The 26,055-nt window shown below is 36.1% G+C and overlaps 1 protein-coding gene across 4 annotated transcripts in view; it reads left to right on the forward strand.

Annotated features, from left to right (window-relative positions):
* MDFIC (MyoD family inhibitor domain containing) overlaps positions 1 to 15,235 on the forward strand; it is a 110,621-nt gene extending 95,386 nt beyond the window's left edge. For all 4 annotated transcript variants that reach the window (XM_060107929.1, XM_060107931.1, XM_060107928.1 and 1 more), the window contains exon 5: positions 14,717 to 15,235. In XM_060107929.1, the coding sequence (XP_059963912.1) occupies positions 14,717 to 14,964 (248 nt within the window). In that variant the 3' untranslated portion in view covers positions 14,965 to 15,235. The remainder of the gene's footprint in view (positions 1 to 14,716) is intronic.
* The last annotated feature ends 10,820 nt before the right edge of the window (positions 15,236 to 26,055 follow it).

The raw sequence follows: 26,055 nt of genomic DNA on the forward strand, positions 1-26,055 counted from the left end.
CCTACAGAATGGGAGAAAATATTTGCAAACAATGCAGGCAACAAGGGCTTAATTTCGAAAATATACAAACAGCTCATGCAACTCAACAATGACAAAAAAACCTAAACCAAAAAATGGGCAGAAGACCTAAATAGATATTTCTCCAAGAAGACATACAGATGGCCAATAGATGCATGAAAAGATGCTCAGCATCACTAATTATTAGAGAAATGCAAATCAAAACTACAATGAGGTACCACCTCACACCAGTCAGAATGGCCATCATTAAAAAGTCTACAAATAACAAATGCTGGAGAGGGTGTGGAGAAAAGGGAACCCTCCTATACTGATGGTGGGAATGTAAATTGGTGCAGCCACTATGGAAAACAGTATAGAGGTTCCTCAAAAAACTAAAAATAGAGTTGCCATATGATCCAGCAATCCCACTCCTGGGCATATACACAGACAAAACTATAATTCGAAAACATACATGCACCCCTATGTTCACAGCAGCACTATTTACAATAGCCAAGACATGGAAACAACCTAAATGTCTATCAACAGATGAATGAATAAAGAAGATGTGGTACATATATACAATGGAATACTACTCAGCCATAAAAAAGGAATGAAATAATGCCATTTGCAGCAACATGGATGGACCTAGAGATTATCATACTAAGTGAAGTAAGTCAGAAAGAGGAAGACAGATACTATATAACTTATGTTGATTGGTATCGTATTTTCAATTCCACATATATCTATGAAACAAAAACAGACTCACAGACACAGAGAACAGACTTATGGTTGCCAAGGGGTGGGGGTGGGGGGTTAGGAGAGGGAAGGAATGGGAGATTGGGGTTAGCAGAGGCAAACTATTGTATATAGGTTGGATAAACAACAAGGTCCTACTGTAGAGCACAGGGAACTATATTCAATATCCTGTGACAAATCATAATGAAAAGCATGAAAAAATGTCATTTGCATAACTGAGTCACTTTGCTGTACAGAAGAAATAAACACAACATTGTAAATCAACTATATATATGTATATATAAAACTGGAATATTCAAAAATGTGTAGTGATTAGACAATATGCTATCAAACACCAGTGGGTCAAAGAAGAAATCAAAAGAGAAATAAAATACCTTGAGACAAATGAAATGGAAATACAACATATTAAAACTTATGGGGGGCCTCCCTGGTGGCGCAGTGGTTAAGAGTCCGCCTGCCGATGCAGGGGATACGGGTTCGTGCCCCGGTCTGGGAGGATCCCACATGCCGCGGAGCGGCTGGGCCCGTGAGCCATGGCCGCTGGGCCTGCGCATCCGGAGCCTGTGCTCCGCAACGGGAGAGGCCACAACAGTGAGAGGCCCGCATACCGCAAAAAGAAAAAAAAAAAAAAACTTATGGGAGAAAGCAAAAGCAGTTCTATGTGGAAATTTTACAGTAATAAATGCCTACCTCAAGAAACAAGAAAAATCTCTAACAGCCTAACTTATACCTCAAGGAACTAGAAAAAGAAGAAAAACAAAGCCCTAAGTTAGTAGAAGGAAGGAAATAACAAAAATCAGACTGGAAATAAGTGAAATAGATAAACAAAATTGATAAACCTTTAGCTAAACCTTTAGCTAGACTCACCAAGAAAAAGAGAGGTGACTCAAATAAAATCAGAAATGAAAGAGGGGACATTATAACTGATACCATAGAAATACAAGGGAACATAAGAGACTACTACTATGAGCAATTATACACCAACAAATTGGACAACTTAAAAGAAATGGATACATTTCTAGAAATATGCAACCTACTAAGATTGAATCAGGAAGAAATAGAAATCCAAAAAGACCCATTTTTAGGAAGGAGATTGAATCAGTAATAAAAAACAAAACAAACAAAAAAACCCAAAACCTTCTAATAAACAAAAGTCAGGACCAGATAGCTTTATTGGTGAATTCTGCTGAACCTTTAAAGAAGAATTAATACCAATCCTTCTCAAAATCTTCCAAAAACTAGAAGAGGAGGGAAAACTTCCAAATTTTTGTGAGGCCAGCATTACTCTGATACCAAAAATAAACAAAGACACCACAAGAAAAGAAATTACTGGACAATATCCTTGATGAACAGAGATGCAAAAATCCTTAACAAAATATCAGCTAACTGAATTCAACAATACATTAAAAGTATCTTACACCATGATCAACTGGGGTTTATTCCAGGGATGCAAGTATGGTTCAACATCCACAAATCAATCAGTGTGATACACCACATTAACAAAATGGAGGATAAAAATCATGATCATCTCAACAGATGTAGAAAAAGCATTTGACAAAATGCAACATCCATTTGTGATAAAAACCCTCCAAGTGGGCAGAGAGAGAGCATACCTCAACATAATAAAGGCCATATATGACATGCGCACAGCTAACATACTCAACAGTAAAAGCTGAACGATTTTCTTTTAGGATCAGGAACAAAACAAGGATGCCTATTCTCACCACTTTTATTCAGCATAGTACTGGAAGCCCTAGACAGAGCAATTAGGCAAGAAAAAGAAGTAGACATCCAATTTAAAAAGAAGAACTAAAGCTGTCTCTGTTTGCAGATGACATGATCTTGTAGAAAACCGTGTAAAGACACTTCCAAAAACTGTTAGATCTAATCAATGAAGTCAGTAAAGTTGCCGTATCCAATATTAGTATAAAAAAATCTGTTCCATTTCTATACACTAATAATAAACTATCAAACTTAAGAAAATAATCCCATTTATAACTGCATCAAAATGAATAAAATACCCAGGAATAAATTTAACCAAGGAGATGAAAGATCTCTACACTGAACACTATAAGACATTGTTGAAAGAAATTGAATAAATGGGAAGATATTTGTGCTCATGGATTGGAAAAATTAATATTATTAAAACGTCCATACCCTCGAAAGCAATATACAGATTCAATGCAATCCCTATCAAAATTCCAATAACATTTTTCACAGAAATAGAACAAACAATCCTAAAATTTGTATGGAACTACAAAAGACCCAGAATAGTCAAAGCAATCTTGAGAAAGGAACAAAACTTCAGAAATTACGTGCTCTAATTTTGACTATATTACAAAACTATAGTAATCAAAGCAGTATGGTATTGGCATAACAAACAGACACATTGACCAATGGAACAGAATAGAGAGCTCAGAAATAAGCCCACAGATATTGGTCAATTAATTTATGCAAAGGAGCCAAGAATATACAATGGGGAAAGGACAGACACTTTATAAATGATGCTGGGAAAACTGGATAGCCACATTCAAAAGAATGAGACTGGACCACTATCTTACACCATACACAAAAATTAATATAGATTGAAGACTTGAATGTAAGACCTGAAACTATAAAACTCCTAGCAGAAAACATAGGTAGTAAGATCCTTAATACAGGTCTTGGTGATGATTTTTTAGATTTGATCCAGAAATCAAAGGCATTGCCTTTAAAGCAAAAATAAACAAATGAGACTACTTCAGACTAAAAAGATTATTCGAAGCAAAGGAAACCATCGACAAAATGAAAAGGCAGCCTACTAAATGGGAGAAAGTATATGCAAATTGGGATTAATATCCAAAATATATAAAGAATTCATATAGCTCAATAGCAAAGAAACAAACAATATGATTTAAAAATCCACAATGAGATATCACCTCACACCCGTTAGAATGGCTGTTTTCAAAAAGACAAGAAATAAGAAGTGTTGGGACTTCTCTGGTGGCTCAGTGGTTGGGAGTCCATCTGCCAATGCAGGGGACATGGGTTTGATCCCTGGTCCAGGAGGATCCCACATGCCGCAGAGCAACTAAGCCCGCAAGCCACAACTACTGAAGCCCATGCACGTAGAGCCTGTGCTCCACAGCAAGAGAAGCCACCGCAATGAGAAGCCCGCACACTGCAGTGAAGAGTAGCCCCCACTCTCCGCAACTAGAGAAAAGCAACTAAGCCCGCAAGCCACAACTACTGAAGCCCATGCACGTAGAGCCTGTGCTCCGCAGCAAGAGAAGCCACCGCAATGAGAAGCCCGCACACTGCAGTGAAGAGTAGCCCCCACTCTCCGCAACTAGAGAAAAGCCCATGCACAGCAATGAAGACCCAACACAGCCAAAAAGAAAAAAAGAAAAAAAAAATAAGAAGTGTTGATGAGATCGTGGAGAAAAGGGAAAACTTGTGCACTGTTGATGGGAATGTAAATTGGTAGTCACTATGGAAAACAGTATGGAGGTTTCTTAAAAAATTAAAATAGAACTACCATGTGTGGGCTTCCCTGGTGGTACAGTGGTTAAGAATCCACCTGCCAATGCAGGGGACACGGGTTCGAGCCCTGGTCTGGGAAGATCCTACATGCTGTGGAGCATCTAAGCCCATGTGCCACAACTACTGAGCCCACGTGCCACAACTACTGAAGCCCACACACCTAGAGCCCATGCTCCACAACAAGAGAAGCCACTGCAATGGGAAGCCCTGAGAAGCCCACGCACGGCAACGAAGAGTAGCACCCGCTCATCACAACTAGAGAAAGCCCGTGCACAGCAGTGAAGACCCAAGGCAGCCAAAAATAAATAAATTTTTTAAAAAGATAAGTAATATTATTTAAAAAAAAAAAAAAGAACTACCATGTGATCCAGCAATTCCACTTCTGGGTATTATCTGAAGGAAATAAAAACACTAAGTCGAAAAGGCATATACAACCCAGTGTTCATTGCAGCGTTATTTACAATAGCCAAGATGTGGAAACAATCTAAGTGTCCATCGATCAATGAATGGTTAAAGAAAATGTGGTGTATATTATACCATGGAATATTATTCAGCCATTAAAAAGAAGGAAATCTTGCCATTTGCGACAACATGGATGGACCTCCAGAGCATTATGCTAAGTGAAATAAATCAGACAAAGACAAATACCATTATGATCTTATATGTGGCATCTTACAAACAACAGCAGCTAGGAGCTATAGATACAAGGACCAGGTTGCTGGTGGCTGGAGGCTAGGGGTGGGGGTGGGCAAAATGGTTGCAGGGGTTCAAAAGCTACAAATTTCCAGTTATAAAATAAATAAGTCATATGGATTGACTATAGTTAGTAATACTGTATTACATATTTGAAAGTTTCTCTGACAGACATTAGATCTTTAAAGTTTTCATCACAAGAAAAAAAAAGTTGTAACTCTGTACAGTGACGGATGTTACTGAGACATATTGTGGTGATCATTTTGCATTATATACATATATGGAATCATTACATTGTACACCTGAAACCAATATGTTGTATGTCAACTATACCTCAGTAAAAATGAATAAATAGCATCCCGTATGGCAAAGGTATTATTTTACTATCATCATCATCATCACCTTTTACATGATCACCCAACTGCAGTACTACATGGCTTAAAAAAAAAAGGCTGATTTTCCTCATAATATACCTTGCACAATATTTAAACAAGCACAAATCAGAAGTGAAATTGAAAGGTGAATTGTTAAATAAACACAGTTGCAAAAGTAAAAACAGGAAAATATTAAGTTAAGCTTTTGGGAGAGATTTCTTACATCATTTTTATACAAATATATATTTTCCTTAAACCTAGAGGATTTACTTATGTTTTTGTCCTAACCATAGATGATATTGTGACCAACTTTAGCAGACTGTTTATACAGTGACTCTTTCTAGGAAAATGCTTTTAAGATCTAAAGTAGATTTTGTTATCCAAAAGTTATATTCAACCTTCCTATTAATTAAACTTTTTGGATTAGAGATATTTCAACTGGCCAACTTAATAAAATTACCATTGAGTAGGTTCAAGTATGGTTTTCCTCTGTTTTTGCTTTCTAGCTTCCTGAGAAAATAAATGGATAACAGTTTAAATATGGGAAATGATTATTATTTTTAAATCTCCTGTCATAACCAAACATAAGATTGACTAAATCTTTCTGGGCAGATTTCTGCTCCACTCTTCTGCAGATTCTGTCTTTTAGAACTACCTTCTTGATTCTCTCTTTTTAAGTATTTGAACTATGAACAGCCTTTTATAAACCTCCTTAGGTTAAAACTGAATGGCCCTATTTTGTTGTGGTAATCAGAGCGAATGAAACATCGAAAGGTAGAGAGTTGTACCCTCTCTAGAATAAATATTTTGCCATTATCTTTGTTGCTATCACAGTAATATTAATAAGTATGTACATGAATTCTTTACTGAGTACTTTATATACATTGTCTCGTTTAATCCTTACCTTAACCCTATGAGGACAGTACTGTTATTACCAGCTATCAAATGTGTGATCTTAAAGTACTGTAGAGATTCAGTAAACTCATATGCATAATACTTGCACCATTGCTATTTTTTCACTTTTCTTTCCCTGCCTCTCTGTCCCCATACTAACTTTGCGTTTTAAGTGTTTTAAATAAACACCTCTACTAACTGAGTGTTTACTCCCTGGCAGATTTCTGTGTTAAGCTCCTGGGAAACAAAAGGTGACCTGATATATATGTTATCTTCCTAGACTTTATAAAGTGTGACTCTTTAGAAAGGAATACTTGAATCAGTGCTATAGTTAAGTCATGACCAACAATTACTGGATCAAATCTCTCTTGAGAGTTTGGAATATTTAATGAATCAGCAACAGATCAGGCAGCAGGGTAAACAAATAAGAGAATCAAAAAAAATCTGTGCTATCCACTTACTGTAATTTAAAATATGAATGCACTTCCCACAGGAGGAGGATGGATTCTAGGATTTGGACACGTGTTAGGTATATGATTGAGGAGTTCTTTTGTGGGGTGTGGGAGAATGGTACTGTTTTTTTCTATAGTTCTTTTGAGTTTATTGAGAGGAAAGATAATAGTAAAGGTTATTGTTCAGTTTCTGTTAAGTGTGGTCCTCTTTGTGCTGCAGTGGAAAATGTAGCTCCTCTCTTTCTTTTACCTCCTGACCTATCTCACTTTCTTCCCTACTAGGAAAATGTTGACTGTGTTTTGGCTAAGATGCATGGCCTCGCGGGGACAGCAGTGTGCCAGAGGGCTCTGTGTGGGAGGCATACTTCGGGCCAATTTATGCAAGCAGCAGGTCATTCTAGGGCTGTAGGCCAGAATGCTGTGCGTCCTCTGGCTTGGAGACATGCAGCTACTTGGAGCTAAGCTACCGTGCCGTCTTAGTAAATATTTCCTGCCCCCGTGATCACTTGAGGAACAGAACTCCCTGGAGATGTCTGTGTCTCGTCCCTCACAGCTGGCTTTTCACAGGGGCCAGATACTGACTTAGCCATCCTGGCTGCAATTCAGGATGACCAAAACCCACTTTTAGCCTGCTTTTTTATTTTGTATTGAGAAACAGTTGCAGCAAAGCAATATCTGGGAAGAGGAATGCCTCTTGCTCTGCATGGTGAGTCCCCCTGTGCCCTCCCAGGGCGGGTGTGAGCCTTAGCAGCTAAAGACATGGGGACACCTGTGGGTTCTCTGTGGCTTTGATTATAAAGCTAGAGTCAGGTTTGATCGCAATACAATTTCCTAAATTACTAATTACACATAACTGACTGCTCATGCTTTAACCTGCATTTGCTCTTTGGCATACTGTTGACCTGTTGAAAAAAATAATGAACCCCTGTTTCTTAGTATATAGTCTACATGATGGGGACCTGATTAAGAAAACATTTTCAAGCATTTTCAGTCATAGGAAATGTTATTAGAGATCAGTCAAGATAAGACACATACAAATCTACCTTCGCTTAAAAATGGGTTGTGGGTTATTCTCAGAATTCACTGTTCTTTGCCCTTCCCTGTACTCTGCTGTACAGTGTCTTTGTTCCAAGAAATTCAAAGCACCTGTCATACCACATCTTAAAAGAAGGAAACTTAAAAAAATAGACTTATTTAGAATACAGCTGAGTTTCCTGTGCAAAGAGTTTTCTGATGGTTCTTAGGGTTCATTTCACTATAACTGCTTTCCTCACATTTGCCTAGTATTTTGGGCCACCTATGATTAGGTAAAACGATTTGGGATTTTATTATTAAATTCGTGTATTCTTATAAAAATAAGTCTTCAATCTCATTTCAAGAGAACAAAGGCCCTCAGATCAGTCACAGATATTTTCACCAGTCATCGAAGATGCTGTTTAAGTAAGTTTCAGTTGTTACCTTCAGGGTGTTGGGAAGCTAGACACTTGCCAGATATGCTAGCTGCATGGATTTAACATTGATGACCTTTCAGAGGACTCAGAGATTTTGTTTGGGTTTGTGTCTGCAAGTAATTCATAACAGTTTTTTTAAGATTCAAATGTTGTGCTAAAGATTTCCTTTTATGCTTTCTTTTTAGCTCCTTGGCTGCTGGTATGTTTCTCTGTTTTCCTAAATTTACAGTAGCTGTCAGTCTTGTGCTGAGTTCTCCTCTCAGTAATACACTGAATTGTGCAATTCTTTTGGGCCTAGTTTGGAACAGGCATTCTTCCCAGAACCTAGTTGGCTTCTCAAAGGTTAAACACTTTTGGCAAAAAACTGCAAATATGACCGAATAAAACCATGAAAACGAAAAACCACAAGAACAGCAGGAAAAACAATTATTTCTGAAAGTGAACTACATGGATGCAGAGGACTCGTCTCTTTTAAAGTTTGTTTCTCCATTTAGGTCTTCTCAGTTTGTTAATTCTTATGATCCTCTCTTTGCTTCAAATAAAACCAACAACATAATGCCTTTTATGATTCTCCATCCCCCTGGGGGTGGGAGGGGTGGCAGTGACAGAAACTGTAACAGCTGTTTCTTCTTAGTTTATTTTAACCTTTTTGTTACCCCAATCACAATCAAACTACTCTTTCTAGAACACAACTGAAAAGAAAAATGCTTTTGGAAAAGAATACAAACCAGATTATTAAAGTGATTTGATAGAATTTAGGGATTCATTTTTTGGTTTCTTTTTTTGTTGTCATATCTTAAGTATTTTTCTACTTATAAAGTACAGAAAATGAATGTGTTTCTGGTAGATGTTTCTGTAAATGCACCTTGCTTAATATCACTTTCATTTCTAAAATGAATTTTGGTTTGTGGCTTCTTTACGTGCCCTATTCATAGATTTGATTTTTCAGAGCAGCCCAAAGTGCTTGTCTAGTAAATTATGTAGGACCTATGTTTTAAGAGGATGACTATTTTTGTAAGTTTTAATATTTACTTAAAGGGCTTATTCTTTTGAGAACTCTGTCATAACCATATATTTTACCAGTAGAGTTCCTATGTAATCTCTACAATGCTTCTGTTCATATAAATATGACCCTTAATTTTTAAGTTTTAAATTTAGACTTCTTTTGATTGACACATCATCTCTCTCTTGGCTGCCTACCATCTTATGTCTGTTTCAACAATGTAACTGGAAGTTTATGAGTTCTCCAACTCATCAGCTTTGCTCTTAACTTGTTGAAGGATAATATTTACTATCAAGTCTTCATTAAAACTAAAATTCAGAATAATCTTTAGAAAGGAAATGTGAATCGAGGCTTAAAACAGATCAGCAAGACAAATCAGCAGAAATCAGTTGAATTTATAACAGATCTTCTTCCCCCCAGGAAGGTGAACTAAGTGTTAGAAGTGACCCATCCCTGTATTGGCAGCATAGCATGATGGATTAGACCATGGATTACAGAAGCAGATTGTGTGGGTTCTGACCCTGCCTACTACTTCCTGACTCTGTGACTTTGAGAAGATTTCCTAAGTTTTCTGCAATCTGTCTGTTGTAAAATGGGGATAATACCACTACTGCTTCTTAGGGATGTTATTTGAATCAAATGAATTAGTATTTGTAAAGAGCTTAAAACAGAATTTAACAGAATTACCAAGTTTCTTAAATAGTTAAAAAAATATGAAAGAGTAATGAAAATATCTCTTCTCCTAAGATTACACATTCTTAATTAATAAATGCTTTTTTCTTCATTAATGCCAGGCTTCTTATTCTCTGTAAAACCACTGCTTGTATCTATTATACAAATTACACTGTATGACCCAGCAATCCCACTACTGGGCATATACCCAGAGAAAACCATAATTCAAAAAGACACATGTACCCCAATATTCATTGCAGCACTATTTACAATAGCCAGGTCATGGAAGCAACCTAAATGCCCATTGACAGGCGAATGGATAAAGAAGATGTGGTACATATATACAATGGAGTATTACTCAGCCATAAAAAGAAATGAAATTGAGTTATTTGTAGAGACGTGGATGGATCTAGAGACTCATACAGAGTGAAGTAAGTGAGAAAGAGAAAAACAAATATCGTATATTAATGCATACATGTGGAATCTAGAAAAATGGTACAGATGAACTGGTTTGCAAGGCAGAGATAGAGACACAGATGTAGAGAACAAACCTATCGACACCAAGGGGGGAAAGCTGGGGGATGGGGGTGGGGTGGGGAGTGGGATGAATTGGGAGATTGGGATTGACATATATACACTAATATGTATAAAATAGATAATAAGAACTTGCTATATAAAAAATAAATAAAATAAAATTCAAAAAAGAAAGTACACTATGTTGTTGAAGACAGTCTAGAAAACGAGTGTTTGATCTATTTGCACTAAGAATTTATTTTTTCATGTTCCTTGTTTACTAAAAATGCAAAGTTTAACAGACTTAAATTACTTTGTAGATCTTGTTGGCTAAAAGTAGGAGTTTGGAGAGATTCTATTCTTGGCTTAGGGCTTCTGATTTTTGTATAACAACCATCATTATTGTCTAAGGTCTGGAAGGGACTTTGATTCTCAAATGAATATGTTCTATGAGCACCAATGAGTTGTTTAGTTGGGAATGTCACTCCCATTCCTCTTCATCCTGAAGGCAGCTGATTTCACATGTTACATTCAGTCCCTCCCTCCTGATTACTTATTGTTTTCCCCTCCTTTTCTGTATATCAAATGGCTGGACTCCCTTGTTTTGAATCAAATGCTAAAACTTTTTATTTCATTCTGCTACTGAATCATCTTTTTAATGCCTCCTCTCCTTTTCACTGGCTCATTTGCCAAACTTGGCTATCTGCCACTTTACTTCCTCAGCCATATTATCCCATATCTTCAGCTAAAAACAAGATTTGATTTGAATTTCTCTTCATCAGTTCAAACTCTCAAGGTCTAAATGTTAACTCATCTGTATCTTATCTCTTTTAACTACAAAAAGCCACATACTGAGAGAGGACAATCATATTTGACAAAGGACTGATGTCTTGATTATATTAAGAACTTCTACGAATCCATAAGAGAAAAAGGCAGTTCAGTAGAAAAGTGAGGGGAATACATGAACACCTGTTTCAAAGGTGAAACATGAATGGCCAACAACATGATAAGATGTTCAAACTTATTAGTAAACAAGTAAATGCAAAGTAAAACCACCATGAGATGCCATTTCACACTCAATGAATTGGCATATATGAAAATATGCCAGTTTCATAGATTGGTGAAGATGTGGAACAATGAGCATTCTCATACTTGGTTGGTGGGAATACATTTTGGAGCAATCACTTTGAAAGCAAATGTGGTATTACCTAACTTGATTAAACATATGTGTATCCTGTGGCCCAACAATTTTACTGCTAGTTATTTGGCATGTGTACTCTAGGAGACCTGCACAAAACTGTTTCAAACATTAATGTTTGGAATAGCAAAACACTGGAAATGACCAAAATATTCCTAAGTAGGATGAATAAATAAATTACAGTGTATTAAATCAATGGAATACTGTACATCTAGAAAACAAGTGAACTTTAGCTACATGAATCAAGAAGGGTAAATCTGAAACACATAATATTGAGGAAAAATGCTATTTATGGGAATTTATATGGTATCATTTCCTTTCTGATAGATTATGTAGGGATATTCACACATTGACTGTTGTATAAAGTACAATGAAAAGCAAGGGAAGAGGAAGATGATTTAGGAAGGGACCAAAGGAGGCTTCAAAGGTATAATGATACCCTCTATTTCTAAGGCTGAGTGGGAAGGCCATTCTTTCCCCTTTAAGATTGATAGATTCACTACATACAGTTCAATGTATATTTTATGATTAATACATAAAGAATCTAATGCTCAATAACTATACTTAATGTTTTTCAGTATCAAGTGAGTTTTTGTGAATTCCTCCTCTTAGTCTTGAAATATAAGCATTCCACAGTAGAATACAAAGTTAAGGTTAGAAGTGTCCTTAGAATTAGTTAATATGGATATTTGTTTGAAGGCATATTGAATAGAACTGGGTTGCTTGCCAGTTAAACACTAGTTTCTTAATAGGAGTAATAATAATACAGCCAACTCTTTATAACATTTCAGATATTTTACAAATCACGATGATAACATAATCCTGGAAAAACTCTACTGAACAGATACATATAAGACATTAGGATAAAAATTTATAGAAAGAATGTAGAAAGAGGGAAACTATAGACTCTATAAACAAAGAACTTTCCAAGGCTGTGGACTTGGATCCATGAAGTTGATTTTACTGTTCTCCTAATATGTTTGGATATCATAATCCCCACTTATCTGTGGTTTTGCTTTCCATGGTTTCATTTACCCACAGTCAACTGCAATACCAAAGTATTAAATGGAATACTTTAGAAATAAACAATTCATAAGTTTTAAATTGCATGTCGCCCTGAGTAGCATGATGAAATCTCATGCCTTCCCACTCCATCCCACATGAAACATGAATTATCCCTTTGTCCAGCATATTTCACCTGACCATCACTTAGCAGCCCTCTTGGTTATCAGACCGACTGTCACAATATTTCAGTGCTTGTGTTCAAGTAACTTTTATTTTACATAATAATGGCTCAAAAGCACAAGAGTAGTGATGCTGGCAACTCAGATATGCCAAAGAGATGCTGTAAAGTACTTCTTTAAGTGAAAAGGTGAAAGTTCTCAGTAAGGAAAGAAAAAAAATTATATGCTGAAGTTGCTAATGTCTATGGTAAGAATGACTCTTCTATCCATGAAATTGTGAAGAAGGAGAAAGAAATTTGTGATAATTTTGCTGTCGTACCTCAAACTGTAAAAATTATGGCCACAGTAACTAATAAGTTTGCAGTTAAGGTAGAAAAAGCATTAAATTTGTACAAGATATTCCAAGAGAGACTACATTCACATACATTTTATTACAGAATATTGTTATAATTGTTCTCTTTTACTAGCAGTTATTATTGTTAATCTCTTTGCCTAGTTTATAAGTTAAACTTCATCACTAGTGTGTATACATGGGAAAAAAATAGTATAAATAGAGCTCAGTATTATCCGTGATTTCATGCATCCACTGGGGGTCTTGGAATGTATCCCCCAGTAATAAAGGAGGACTACTGTACTACTAAATACATTAGGGGAAGATGGAGAGAAACTCACAGTCTTACAGTTCTGTGATCTTTTTCCAATTGCTCCATAGACAATTTTACATGAGAGTGGGCTTGGCACTGAGAAGATTGGGAGGAAACATTGGTGTGTTTTTTAGCTTTTTTTTTTTTCCACACCGCATGGCTTACGGGATCTCAGTTCCCTGACCACGGGGTGAACCCGGACCACGGCAGTGAAAGCCAGGAATCCTGACCAGTAGGCCACCAGAGAACTCCTAGACTTTATTTCTACAGCCAACTCTGGAGTTTTCCTTTTTGAGTTTTTTCTGACTCACTCCCCTTTTTGCCATCTGGCGTGTAGAGTATGTATTTCCCACATTTCCCCCTTTTACAAAGTTACAGACTCTCTACAAAGTTAGAGACTACAGAGAAACGGGAATGTTCAAGGAGTTGGGGAGTTTATGATGGAATACACAGTTTGATGAAACTCCATCAAAGGCACTCAATCGTAAAGCCAAATACAGAAATACACAAGTCATGTGACAGTGGGATGCAGGTAGGGATTGTTCTGCACCGTTGTTGTTGTTGGAAGCAGAATCCCCTCATTAAAGCTTGCATTGTATGAAATTTAAAAAAGAAAAGAAGGAAAGGAACACAAATACAAACCCAGAAATAATCCTGCTAAAACTTCACAAATAGTTCTGAAAATAGATAAATGTCTTATAACATTGGTCTTATTTTTATTGTATGTGTTGAAGTCCTCCAGAAATAGAAATTTTCTTCAGTTGTTCCTTTTACTTGCCCCAAAATTCTACAGGAAAGAAGTTTAGAACATGGTGTACTAAATTTATTAGATTGTAATCCATTTGATTTCTCACTTTTTTGTATCAGTTCATGAAATTTATTGTTTAGAGAGGCATCACTAGAGATGTCTCGGGAAATAATAGAAATGTAAAGTACTTTGCCACACAAGAAGTGGAAACGCAATTTCTATTTTCTGAAGGACTATAATGTCATGGAGTCATTTAGCAAAGAGCAGTAAATAGGGAAGATGGATGAGAGGCATAGAAAAGTGGAACTCAGGACCCAGGACCAGTGCACAGTGTGTGAGTAATACTTTAACCCACGTGCACACACACATATACACAAGTACGATCTTTTTTTTTTTTCCAGATCCAGTATCTACTTCTAAAGATTGCTCATCTAGAATTTAACTTGTTTCTTTTTATGCTTCTAGCCCACAAAAGACTACTAGGACTGCATGTCATTAGGTTCTGGATTACTTAATTATTTTCATCAATTCTTATTATTCAGTATATTGATGATTTATATATTTTGTGTTCCTCCTTTTTCTGACTATGTGGCCTCCTCCCAACTGAAAATGAAGATTGCTGTGTCCACTGTATCCTGGCCTGCCTGTTCTGTGAATTCCTGACCCTCTGCAATATTGTCCTGGGACAAGCTTCGTGTGGCATCTGCACCTCAGAAGCCTGCTGCTGTTGCTGCGGAGATGAAATGGGAGATGACTGTAACTGCCCTTGTGACATGGATTGTGGCATCATGGATGCCTGTTGTGAATCATCAGACTGTTTGGAAATCTGTATGGAATGCTGTGGAATTTGTTTTCCTTCGTAAATATTTATCTTCTGTTTGCATTAAAACTGGAGAGTGTTTTAAAATTTTTCTTTTAAGGGGAAAGAAAAGCACATGGTAAGATTCTCATCAAACAATCCAGTATTTGCACTGTTAACTCATTATTTTAGGAAATCTCTGAGAGCCTTTTTTTCCCTCTAACCAAATCTACATGGTTTAATATGTGAAATTTTAACTACTTTTAGACTTCTTGATAGGTTACAATGACTGAGGGACATTTTGACAAAACAGAAAGAAAGGAAGGGAGGAAGGAAGGGAGGGAGGGAGGGAGGGAGGGAGAAAGAAAAAGAAAAAGACAAAATGTCTCCTCCTTTGTTTACTTATTTCTATTTCTTTTAACCATTCTTAGGAGCCCCTTGCTCCAAATGTATTATTTCTCAGTGGTTATTTAAATCAGACAATTTATTTGTGAGGTTTAGTAATGGTTAAAAGTAAGTATTCTTTAAACTTTGGGAAACAAACCCACACAGTTGTTGGGGACCCAGTGTTCATCTCCATGCTGTGTTCTCTACTCGCTCAGCAAACACTGAGTGCCTACTGTGTGTAATCTCCTGCTGCAACACAGAGATGGATGTCATTCAACTCCAATCCAGAGGAGCATAGGAAAGTTTAGAAGAGGAAAGAGACCTGTAGAGAATAAACCAGCCCACAAGGCATATTGAAGTGAGGATTATGAGAGAGAGAAACTCAAAAGGCTATGGGAATACACAGAAAGGAAAGCTAATGTCTACTGGAATATTCAGAAGGCTTCAAGGAGAATGTGGCATTTGAAGGAGGCCTCTTAGGATGAGTGATTCATCTGCTGCTTGAATGAATTAGATTTAGGACCAAGTTTGAGGTGACTAGCCTGAGCTGTGTGTGCCCTTGAGCAGTTAGAAGAAAAACGCCTTAAGTATGTATTTTCTTTTTTTAAACTATAAAATTAACTAATAAAATGCATTTTTTACATAATTTAGATATGATAAAGTTTTGATAAAAACAATGCTTTATTAAAATAGCTATATTTTTTAAAGAATGTGGAATACTTTTGAAAAGTTGCACTTAAATTAGGAGATTTTTAAATATTAAAATCTCAGCATTCTAATTTTGATTTATTCAAAAGCTTTTCTTTTTGAGAGCTTTAAGTCTTTTGTGGGGGGGGTTGTTAAGAAACAAACTGAAAACCCCCCAATATTTATAAACACAGTTAATCTTAAGTGCAAACCATTCCTTCCAATTCAGTAGGAATCTTGACATCCACTACTATGACCGAATTTCAGTACTGCAACTTTATATTAAATTAAACCATTATGGCAGGTTATAAATATCCTTAAGTATAAAGAAATTAGTCAGTTACAAGACTTACTAAGTGTTAGCGACTTGGTAAGTTACAAAGTTACTAATACATAGAGACTTTGTGTGATGCAGATGAAAGGGAGAGTAAATTTTCATACTACCTGCTCTCCTACTAAGTTGGACGTCCCCAAATTGTAGTTTGGTTTGATTTAATGTAATTCCTTGTAGAAATTTTGAAAGTATACCTTTGGATGAATAGTTATTTTTGATTCTTCCGGTTGAATATCAAATTGATAGGAAAAACAAATGCATACTTTTAGGAAGCCTTTTAGCAAATTTAGGCTTTTAAGAAAGATTTTAAACCTAAAGCATGAGTATGAGACCCATGGGTTTTCCTTTGAGATGAAACTTAGTTTCTACTTATATTATTACTTAAAAGGCTTAAAAAAGAAAAAAAAGTTAGCAGACTATTGAATCCCCCTTTCAGTACTGTTTACACACACACACACACACACACACACACACACACACTGTTAAATTGTCCATTTTAAATAGAGTTCTAGTAAACAGCTGTCTTTCTCTTCCTTGTCTAAAGAATGTCTTTGATGTAACAAATGAAATATAAGAACATCTTTCTACTATTTCATAGTAACCAGAGTCTGAGTATTTACATATACCCAAAGTTAACTTATGCATATATATTAGGATGTGAGAGTATCAACTTTATATTGACATATAAAACCTCTAATGACCTGGAATCATTAAAGTATACTTTTTGTCCTGCAAAAATTTTCAGCCAAATGGTTTGACTAATATTTAAGTGTATTCTGCTACTATTTGCAATGATGATATTAGCACCTTTAAAATAATGTTTCTCTGTAACAGAGAGCATTAGTTGATAGCAGAATTATTCTCATATTTATATTCATAGTACTTTTGCTCTATTGTCTATTCTGCCGTCATTCCATGAAGTACCATGTATGATTTTTAAAAAATAAATGAAAAAAACAAAAGTAGGCAAATGTGAAAATAGTTTCAATATGTATTTTAGAATTTCTGTATGTAAAGTGTTTTGTTGAATTATATGGCCATCATGACTAAGTGCTCTAGTTTACAGTTATAGATTTGGTCTCTTTTTAAATGTGGAAACTTAATCTTAAATCTTTTTAAACTGGATCTGTATTATCCCAAATATATTATTTTGAAATTAAAAAAATGACTTCTCTATTATTCTTTAGCCTATTTTCAATCTAATTGATATATTGATATTTAAACGAATTCAACTATAATTTAAAACCTTAAGCTTTTCTTTTCTCCTTACATCCCTCTCTAAAGATTTCCTAGTCTCATTATGTAAATCACATGACTCATGCCCATAAATGAACTATGAAAGATTCAGATCGGTTTATACTGCAAATCATAGTTGACAAACTATTTCAAAACATAGTTTTCTTTTAAAAATTCACAATAGAGCAAAATGCATGTTTTGTACATTTTTTTAGTAAATTTCTTTTAGTCATTTGCTTTGGGATTATCTCCCAACTTATAAAAACTGTGGTAGGTTTTTTTAAATATGTGTACTGAAATTAAACACAAAATAGCCGTGCAGTTGGGTATTAAATTTAACGAATTTCACCCAAGAGTAAATCATCAGAAGTACTTTCAACTAGGGCCTTTAGTGTCACAATTTTTAAGTAACAGGAAATGTTTTACTGTTAGTATTTAACCCCCCAAATCACTTTATTTAGGAGAAGCCTTTTTACTTAGGAATATAATAATTTTATTTTTGTGTTTTTATAGTATATCGACTATATCCATTTTCCTCACCTGAAGCAGTCAGTGCTTCTCTGAACAGTTCAAGGAGTAACCAAGGCAACCTTATGTAATAATTTTTCATTCTTTATCCATACAAACTCTATCAGTGCCCTAGATTCTAATGTTATAAACATCAAACTCACTGCCTAACATAAATAAGACTTGAGTCCAGAGTCTCTGTGGCTGGCCTTCTTGAATTCCAGTTTAAATACCTAGATTTACCCAACCACCTAATGAATAAGTTTATTTATTAATAAGATTATTTTTCAAATTATTCAAGACCTTTATGCCCTTTCCAATTACTTGTGATTTGTAGGCCTGTAGGTTTATTACATCTAATCTGACAGGCAAGATAAAATTTAATCAGATACTATAATATCCATTTTTCTCTTATTTTAATACTAATATAGGAAATCATACAATTTTGTTTTAAATAGCAGTTAATCAGGGATAGGGTTTATTCTACACTACTTATATTTTAAAATCGAGGATTAGGTACTACAAGGCAGTCTTTTTAACCCTTCATCTCCATGTCCCCTCTAACCAATAAATTTATAGTGACTATTTTCTCTAAGCCCCTCAAGGGAGTCAAAAAACCCTCAGGATGTTTCATCCTAGGGAAGAAGTTTGGCACTTTCCGTGAGAAAACTGTTAGTTCCAACAGTGAGGCGACTGATATTTACTTGCCCATTTCAGATTACTTTTAGAGATTCTGGTTAAAATGGGAGGGGTTGCGGAGAGGGAAAACCGTTATGATGCAGCCCTGATGTAGAGGGTGGTTTTTGCAAAAACTGTCATTGGTGACTAAATCCACCATGCATTTTCACACTGCAAAATTCCCAGTGAACAATGGCTGCTCCCTCTACTTTAAAGGACTATGAATCAGTATCACCGAATGATCAAATTTTAATAAAGTCAACCGGCAATCTGAACGTGAAAAGGATTCTAAGCAAAGCCACATCTGAGCCTCACCTGGAAAGCAGGATCTCTATCTAGGCAAGCAGAAATCTGCACCACCTCATTCTTTATCAAACTGGGACAACCGTGTGACGTCTCCCACTAGGGCAACAACTATAGCCCCTAAGCTGCCAAATGTCAACCTGAGTAGTTCCCTGCCTTCCAACTGAACAGCGGCCACTAGTTCCAGTTCTGTTGTTTGTCCATTATGTATACCCTTGATCCCTCACCTCAGCCCTTGCTAAAAGAGACTCTTGAATTTATTTGTGAGGTGACCATGAAGAAATCACTTTAGATAACCATGCCTGGACATATTACCAACATCGAGGATAGCTATATGTGTTAAAGACAAAGTATAGCTCTGCAATTAAGTGTTCACTTTCAGGCAGGTCTTTGAGGTTCAGTGGAGAATGTAATTATGAGGAAAATAGTGAAAAGCAAATTCAAACAAATTCTAAGTTTAGCTTGAAAAACTGAAAAGGTTCTTAAGTTCTGTCTGATGCATAAAGGGGTAGGAGCAAAGGAATTACATTCCAAAGCCAAGAAAGAGGGTGTACAAAAGCAGCTGATCCACTTGACATAGTTCATAGCCTTTTGCAAAGGAATAAAAGCCCGTTGAGCAGGGAACCAAAAGATCTCATTATAGGATGAAGCCAAGCCATATTAAAGCTTGTGCACTAGTAACTATGTCTAAAAACAGCCTGCTGTTTTATATTGAACCAATACATTTCTTAACTTGGTAGGTTGCAGTGTAAAGATGTACAGAGCCTGTCTGCTGGATGCTATGCCAATTACAGATGTGGCGGAGTGGTGTCAAACACCTACAAATAGTTAGGATCTCAAGCAATCTTAGAGTGAAACAAAAGAAGTTTTAAAATGTCATCTCAAAACCTAGATAGCACAGTTCATCATATGTGTCTGACTCTCAGAGTCTCGAGATCACCTTTATTATATAATTTAATGTGGACGTCATATGATCCCTCAATCAGAATGTACAATTCTTTCAAGGACATGAATAGTGCCTGAGAGATAAGGAGAATATCTTTTAAAAGTAACACCTTCAGATGACAAGGCACCTGTGATCAGCTCTGCGGGAACTGCGTTTTATTGGTGTTGAGGTGAAGGAGGAGGGAAATGCCCATGAATACATATTATGTTAGATTTTGTTAGATCATCAGGAAGAATAATTGGGCATATTTACACAATTACATTTTAGTAAACTATTATGCCAGCTTAACGATAATACATATTCTGGTAAAAGTACATTAAATGACAATCCTAAAGCAATTTAGCTGCTGAGGACATTATATTTTTTTATCTAATTATTCACAAATTAATGAATAAAATTAAATTCAAATCACTGAAGAAAATGAAGCAATGGTGAGAATCAGAACTACAGATTAGTTAAAGCAAAGATATGCAATGCATAACAGAATTAAAGCATTTCTTTTATTCAAACTCGGTGCTTAAAAAAGAACAAATCCATCATCTTGAAATTTGACTTGTAGCTTGACATTAAAAATAATATGAGTAGAATTTTCAGTGGGGTAAGCACAAAACTAGTTCAAGTTGTGTCACTCTCAATTACTGTACTCAGGTGGTGTGCCCATTAAAATTCCCACTTGTGGGTTCCGCTCACTATGCAAATGGGGTCATTACCTGGAGAATTTAATTGGTTATGACACTGGGAGTAGGACTTCTCCTTTCAAAATAAACCTACTTACACACATTTTCACTAGAAATTTGATTGTTATATATACTTTGGATTGTTTTGTCCTATAAATATTTACTAAAATTAAACTGCCTTTGCTTACTTATTTCTTACAAATAATTCAAAGTGGATCCGAATTACTTTGTGCATGTGGTTTTATTTGTTTCTCTATAAGGCTAGTTAGAATGATCTTTTGTAAATCATATTGCTAACAAAATAGTATTTAAAAAAAATCTTTGTATCTTTCACACGACCCATCACATGTGGGTACATTTCCAGTGAAGGTTTTCATCATTGAATAGTATCTGTTTTCTCTTTCATCATAGTTCTAAATATTCACTTTGAGGGGCTTTTTCCATTTTTCTCCTTTTTTGTCACTTACCAAAAAAAGTGTACAGTTAAAGAGTTGACCTGCCCTCTTGGGTGTATAATATACACAGCATGTCTGAGAAGCCATGCCTGTAACACTTGCAAGGCCCTTATATTCACTGATAAGATGGGGTGAAGATATTAAGTTGTTTGTAAGAATTAGTTCTAGAGACGGTTCTACCAAGAACCACGAGACATTTAAAAATTTAAAAAGAACAAACAATAAATCATTATGAAAAGTACAGTTCTCCATATACCTACCATCTGTTTCCGCTAACAGTGGCAATTTCAACTGGAAAAAAACCCGAGTTTACAACTAGATAACAAGAATATTGATAATGGCCTGAATTTACAACAAACACTGAAATTACAGTATGGTTTAGTGAAATGTAATATTAAACTGGACACCCAGGAATTTACTTCCTAGACACTGTCTCAACCAGCAGTTCCCAGAGTGAACTTGAGGTGGGAACAGGATTGCTGTAAGTATTAATGATATACTCTCAGGGAAGTGCTAATAGTTCCTTGGAAGAGAGAGGGGTTTGCAGTCTAAATTTGTATTACAATACCAAGTTGTACAACAAACTCAAATTTTATTACTAGCTTATCTGGTCCAGATAAGCTAGTGATAAAAGAGAATATTTTTCCTTTAATGTAAAAAAGAATATTCTAAAATCAGAAAAAAAAAATTCTAGGGATGATAGAAGAAGAAATACTACAAATTTGTAACTGGACCATTGGGCAGGATTTTTAACATCTGTAACTATGGGAAATTTCCCATAAAATATCAAACATGGATCCAAGTCTCTACATTCATTTTTCTATGATATTTCTAATTGTGCCCGGAGGATAGGAAGGAGTTGGCGCATCCAATAAATATAATCTTTTACATGCACAGAGCTCCCTTTGAAGTTAATAGGACCTATGGAAAGGGGAGTTATGCACCACGAAAACGGAGTTCAACCTGAGTTTAGTTCTTTCTTTTTAACATGCAGTGATATTGCCAACACATTTGGATTTTCCTACTGCTTACCTTTTCTTTGTATGTGATGTTTCAGTTGGAGTTGAGTGAAGTGCTCCATGTGTAGAGGAAAGATAGCCCAGAAGAGAGGATGTGATGATTGGCAAGCTTATACTCAGGGACAAGCTTTATAAGATAGTATCCAAAAGTGATAGGGCCTGACGTTTGTAGAGGTTGTTTAACTTTTCAAAAGGAAACCATATACATTTTCTCATTTTATCTTCACAACCCCATGATTTATCCAAGATATACATTTTTACCTCCATTGTACAGATGAAAAAACTGTGGCAGACTGCTTAAGTTCACTTCCTAAAGCCACACAGTTCCTGATAGAATGTAGGAAACCTGATTTCTATTCCCAGGTCTTTTCATTAGAGAGGTATATATTTTTAAGCAATCTAATATACAACTTAATATAGTAAAGAGATTCAGCTACAACGTCTCTGCTTGAAACTGGAGTGAGGAAGTTGGGATCTGAATTCTTACCTGCCTTGTTCCTTGTTTCCCATCTTTCCTACCTTCAATGGATATCCTGGCATGGGCTCCAAGGGAGACTGAAAATCATAGCTACTTATCTGAAGATACTTATATGTGCTACTTATTTCTTATTATACACGTTGACCCAAAGTCAATCAACTCACAATATTTCACCGTCCTGTTCCTACTTATCAATGAATCTTTTTGTTTTTTCCTAGATGGATGAGGAGTCAAGAGTTAGATGTTCTTCATAAGACCGTTTGCTGGTCATTCTCCATAGGTCCCTGCAGATCTGTTCTCTGTCTCTGCCTGCATCGTGCCAGGATCCCTTGCTTTCTGATTTCTAATTGGCTCTGGCTGATGGCAAGCACTAATGGGAAATCAGAAGGTGGGAGGAGAGAGAGGTCAAGGTACTAATTCCCACTGTGCTCCTAGGGCCCCTTCCTGCCAGGCAGTGATTTTTAACAACTCCATTCCTCCATATAAGGTGATCTTGTGCAGTGACCCCTGTCCTGTAGCTACAGCTCCATGATCTTGCACCCTCTGGCATGGGGAAGTAATATTTCCCAACTCTGCTGGTCCCTGGCACTTCAAAAATTCCTGTTTTGTTACCTTTCAACTGATTGTTCCTCTGTAAACAGTCTCTTTTATTAAATGCTCTTCAATTAAGCCCTTTGAGTGAGCCATCTGTTTCCTGCCAGTACTCTGACTAATGAGTAAAAGTGAGTTTGTGTGTGTGCAAATGCACATGTTGTCTGAATCCAATACTGTTATCATGTGTTTCTAAGATTTATCAAAGTAACGTAAATCCTGGTGGTCTCTTAGATGTCTGTCTCTAACATGGACAGTCTAATCTAATATCGCAAGAACTACCCTGGACACTCCAGAAATGTACTTGACAACTTCAGGTTCAATTATCACACCTCTCCATGCTAATATTTGAGACTATAACAAGCTGAGGGTGGGAGATGGAAAAAAAGAGGGTATCATTAGCATGAATGGTCCAAAGTTTATTGAGTTTATAAAGCTTTAGGATCGCTAGAGATAATGAGGTTTTCCTGTCTCCCTATAACCTAAAATGATTCAACATTATTGACATAAGCAGACCCACAATAGAAACCTTAGCCTGGAAATGAATCCCTCCGGAAATGTCCTATCTGGGAACTCTATGTGATTGTAACCAGTGGTAATAAAACAACTGAATATGACATCTGTATGCCTTCAGAGTCAAACAGTTCTAAGCTAAAGTAGGTCCAGTATCAACCTTGGTCCTCCAGTTCAACCCCCAAGTTGGTAAACTGACAACATTTTAATTGATGCCTCAATATTCACCCAGTTAGTCAAGGAGACTTTACTGATAACCTATTTGTTCAGACCCTGTGCTGGGAATAGGGATAGCAATATATCCATTTATGAATTCTCAGTTTAGAGAGAGAATGCAGATTAATTTGATAGAATTAAAGAGTTATAATAGAGACAGTATAATTGCTAAGAGAGGGGAGAAATGGAGGCTGACTAATGCTCCCCAGGAGAGCCAGGGAGTTTTCCTAGAAGAGGTAATATTTGAACTGGAATTTGGAGAAAGTAAATAGTTATTGGTGCATTCTGAAGTTGCAGTAATGTTGGAAAGGATAGAGTTGGTGATTATGGCAAGAAGTAGAACTAAGTCCAACAAGGCAGCACTTTAACTGCTTTGCTGAAGTCTTCTGAACCCTGACCCGTAGGCAAAGTGAAGCCTTCTGAGGATTTAAATCAAGGAAATGGCAAGATCAAATTTATATTTTGATATAATTTTATTGGGGCAGCAGAGGAATGGTGGATTACAGGGGACTGAGGACGAATGTCGGTCAGGAGTTAAAAGGTTGTGGGTTCATCTGCACAAAAGATGGTGAGGGCCTGACCTAAGGCATTGACTGTAGAAACGGATTGGGGGGGGCGCCATGGGGAGGGACTGAATTAAACACATTTCTGAAAGAGAGTTGAAAGACTATTCCAGGTGAATGAACATGTTAAATGTGCCCTGTGTTTGCATACAAAACCAACTGTATGAATGTTAAATCAAAGTCAAATTCATAGAAATTTTAAAGTATATACATGTTTCAGGCCACCAGTGTCATGTCTTCACTAGTGAGTTAATGGATCTGAAAGTACTTGTAAATAGTTTCACCAATATCAGGAAACTTTGTCAGAATTCCATTTAGGGTTTACATGATGAGAATGGTAGTATACATAGTGTTCAAGTGGGTGAACCGGTGAGAAAAACGTTAGAGTAAAATTTTCCACTTCCCTAGTATGCTAGAGATGTATGCTAATGGATGTAAGCCAGGGGTTAACAGGAAGAAGTGAGAGAAAAACAGAAGCAAAGAGACATGGAAAAAGGATCTCCAGAGTGCCTGGCATATAAGAGGTGCTCATTTATATATTTACTGAATTAATATGTGAACAAATGAGTAAATAAATGAGCGTATATGTATATGTATATCATGAATAACAATGTGCAGAATTGGATTTGTATTACTACAACACACTGGATGAAAATTACGAGCATAATAACTGAAAGAGAGGGGAGATTTTCACTGGGCTATGCACACAATGGATGGGTCATTTTTAACTAAATTGACAGATCCCTAACCAGTCACTGATTACTGACTGGTTAAATGAATCGTTCTTTAATCGGCTTAGTGAGTAAGTCCAGTTCCCATCATTTCTTAGGTCATACATTACCTAATACATTGTTTCCTTAGTTCTATCTAATAAAGTGACCCAAACCTGCTTTAACTATTTTATTCTTCGCAAGAAATTTGCAAAAGGATCATAGAATTAAATTCTGTTTTTTTACAAAATAATTACGTTAAAATGTAAATACTTAAATTCAAGTTGCAAATACTAATGAATTTTCAAGGAGGTCTTTAAAATATAGGTGCGTCTTAAGGATCATAAGGGAGAAGGAGAGTCACCAGGACAAAAGGAAGCCACTTGTCCCTGGTGGTGGAGGCTGGTACTTGAAGGGAATCACAATACAGCTGCCCAGGAGGAAGTTTGACTTGCATCTGGCAACTAGATCATAAAATATGAACTGAGGGCTTTTATCTGTTCATGAAAATATTTATTAATTATTGAAAGTATGGAAGACAAGGCAATGGAAATCCAAACCAAAGCTTAAATTGGCTAGATTCTTAAAATGTTTATTTTGATTCCTTGAGTGTTTTTGTTTTCAGAGATCACATCATAGAATAAAAGGAGTCATATGCTAAGGCTTTTCATATATTATGAAGTTAAAAGGTTGCCATTTATTTAGATTACATTTTCCTTTAAACAAAACTTTTTGTTGTTTAGGTTCTTTGACCTAAAATATGATAAATTGTACTGAAGTATATAGGTGGTACTAGTAATTAGTCAGAGGCTAGCTCAAAACATATCTATTTTTAAAATATTTCAGTGCATAGTA

Source organism: Mesoplodon densirostris, chromosome 9 (genome assembly GCF_025265405.1).
Source record: "Mesoplodon densirostris isolate mMesDen1 chromosome 9, mMesDen1 primary haplotype, whole genome shotgun sequence".
In the NCBI taxonomy this organism is placed as follows: domain Eukaryota; kingdom Metazoa; phylum Chordata; class Mammalia; order Artiodactyla; family Ziphiidae; genus Mesoplodon; species Mesoplodon densirostris.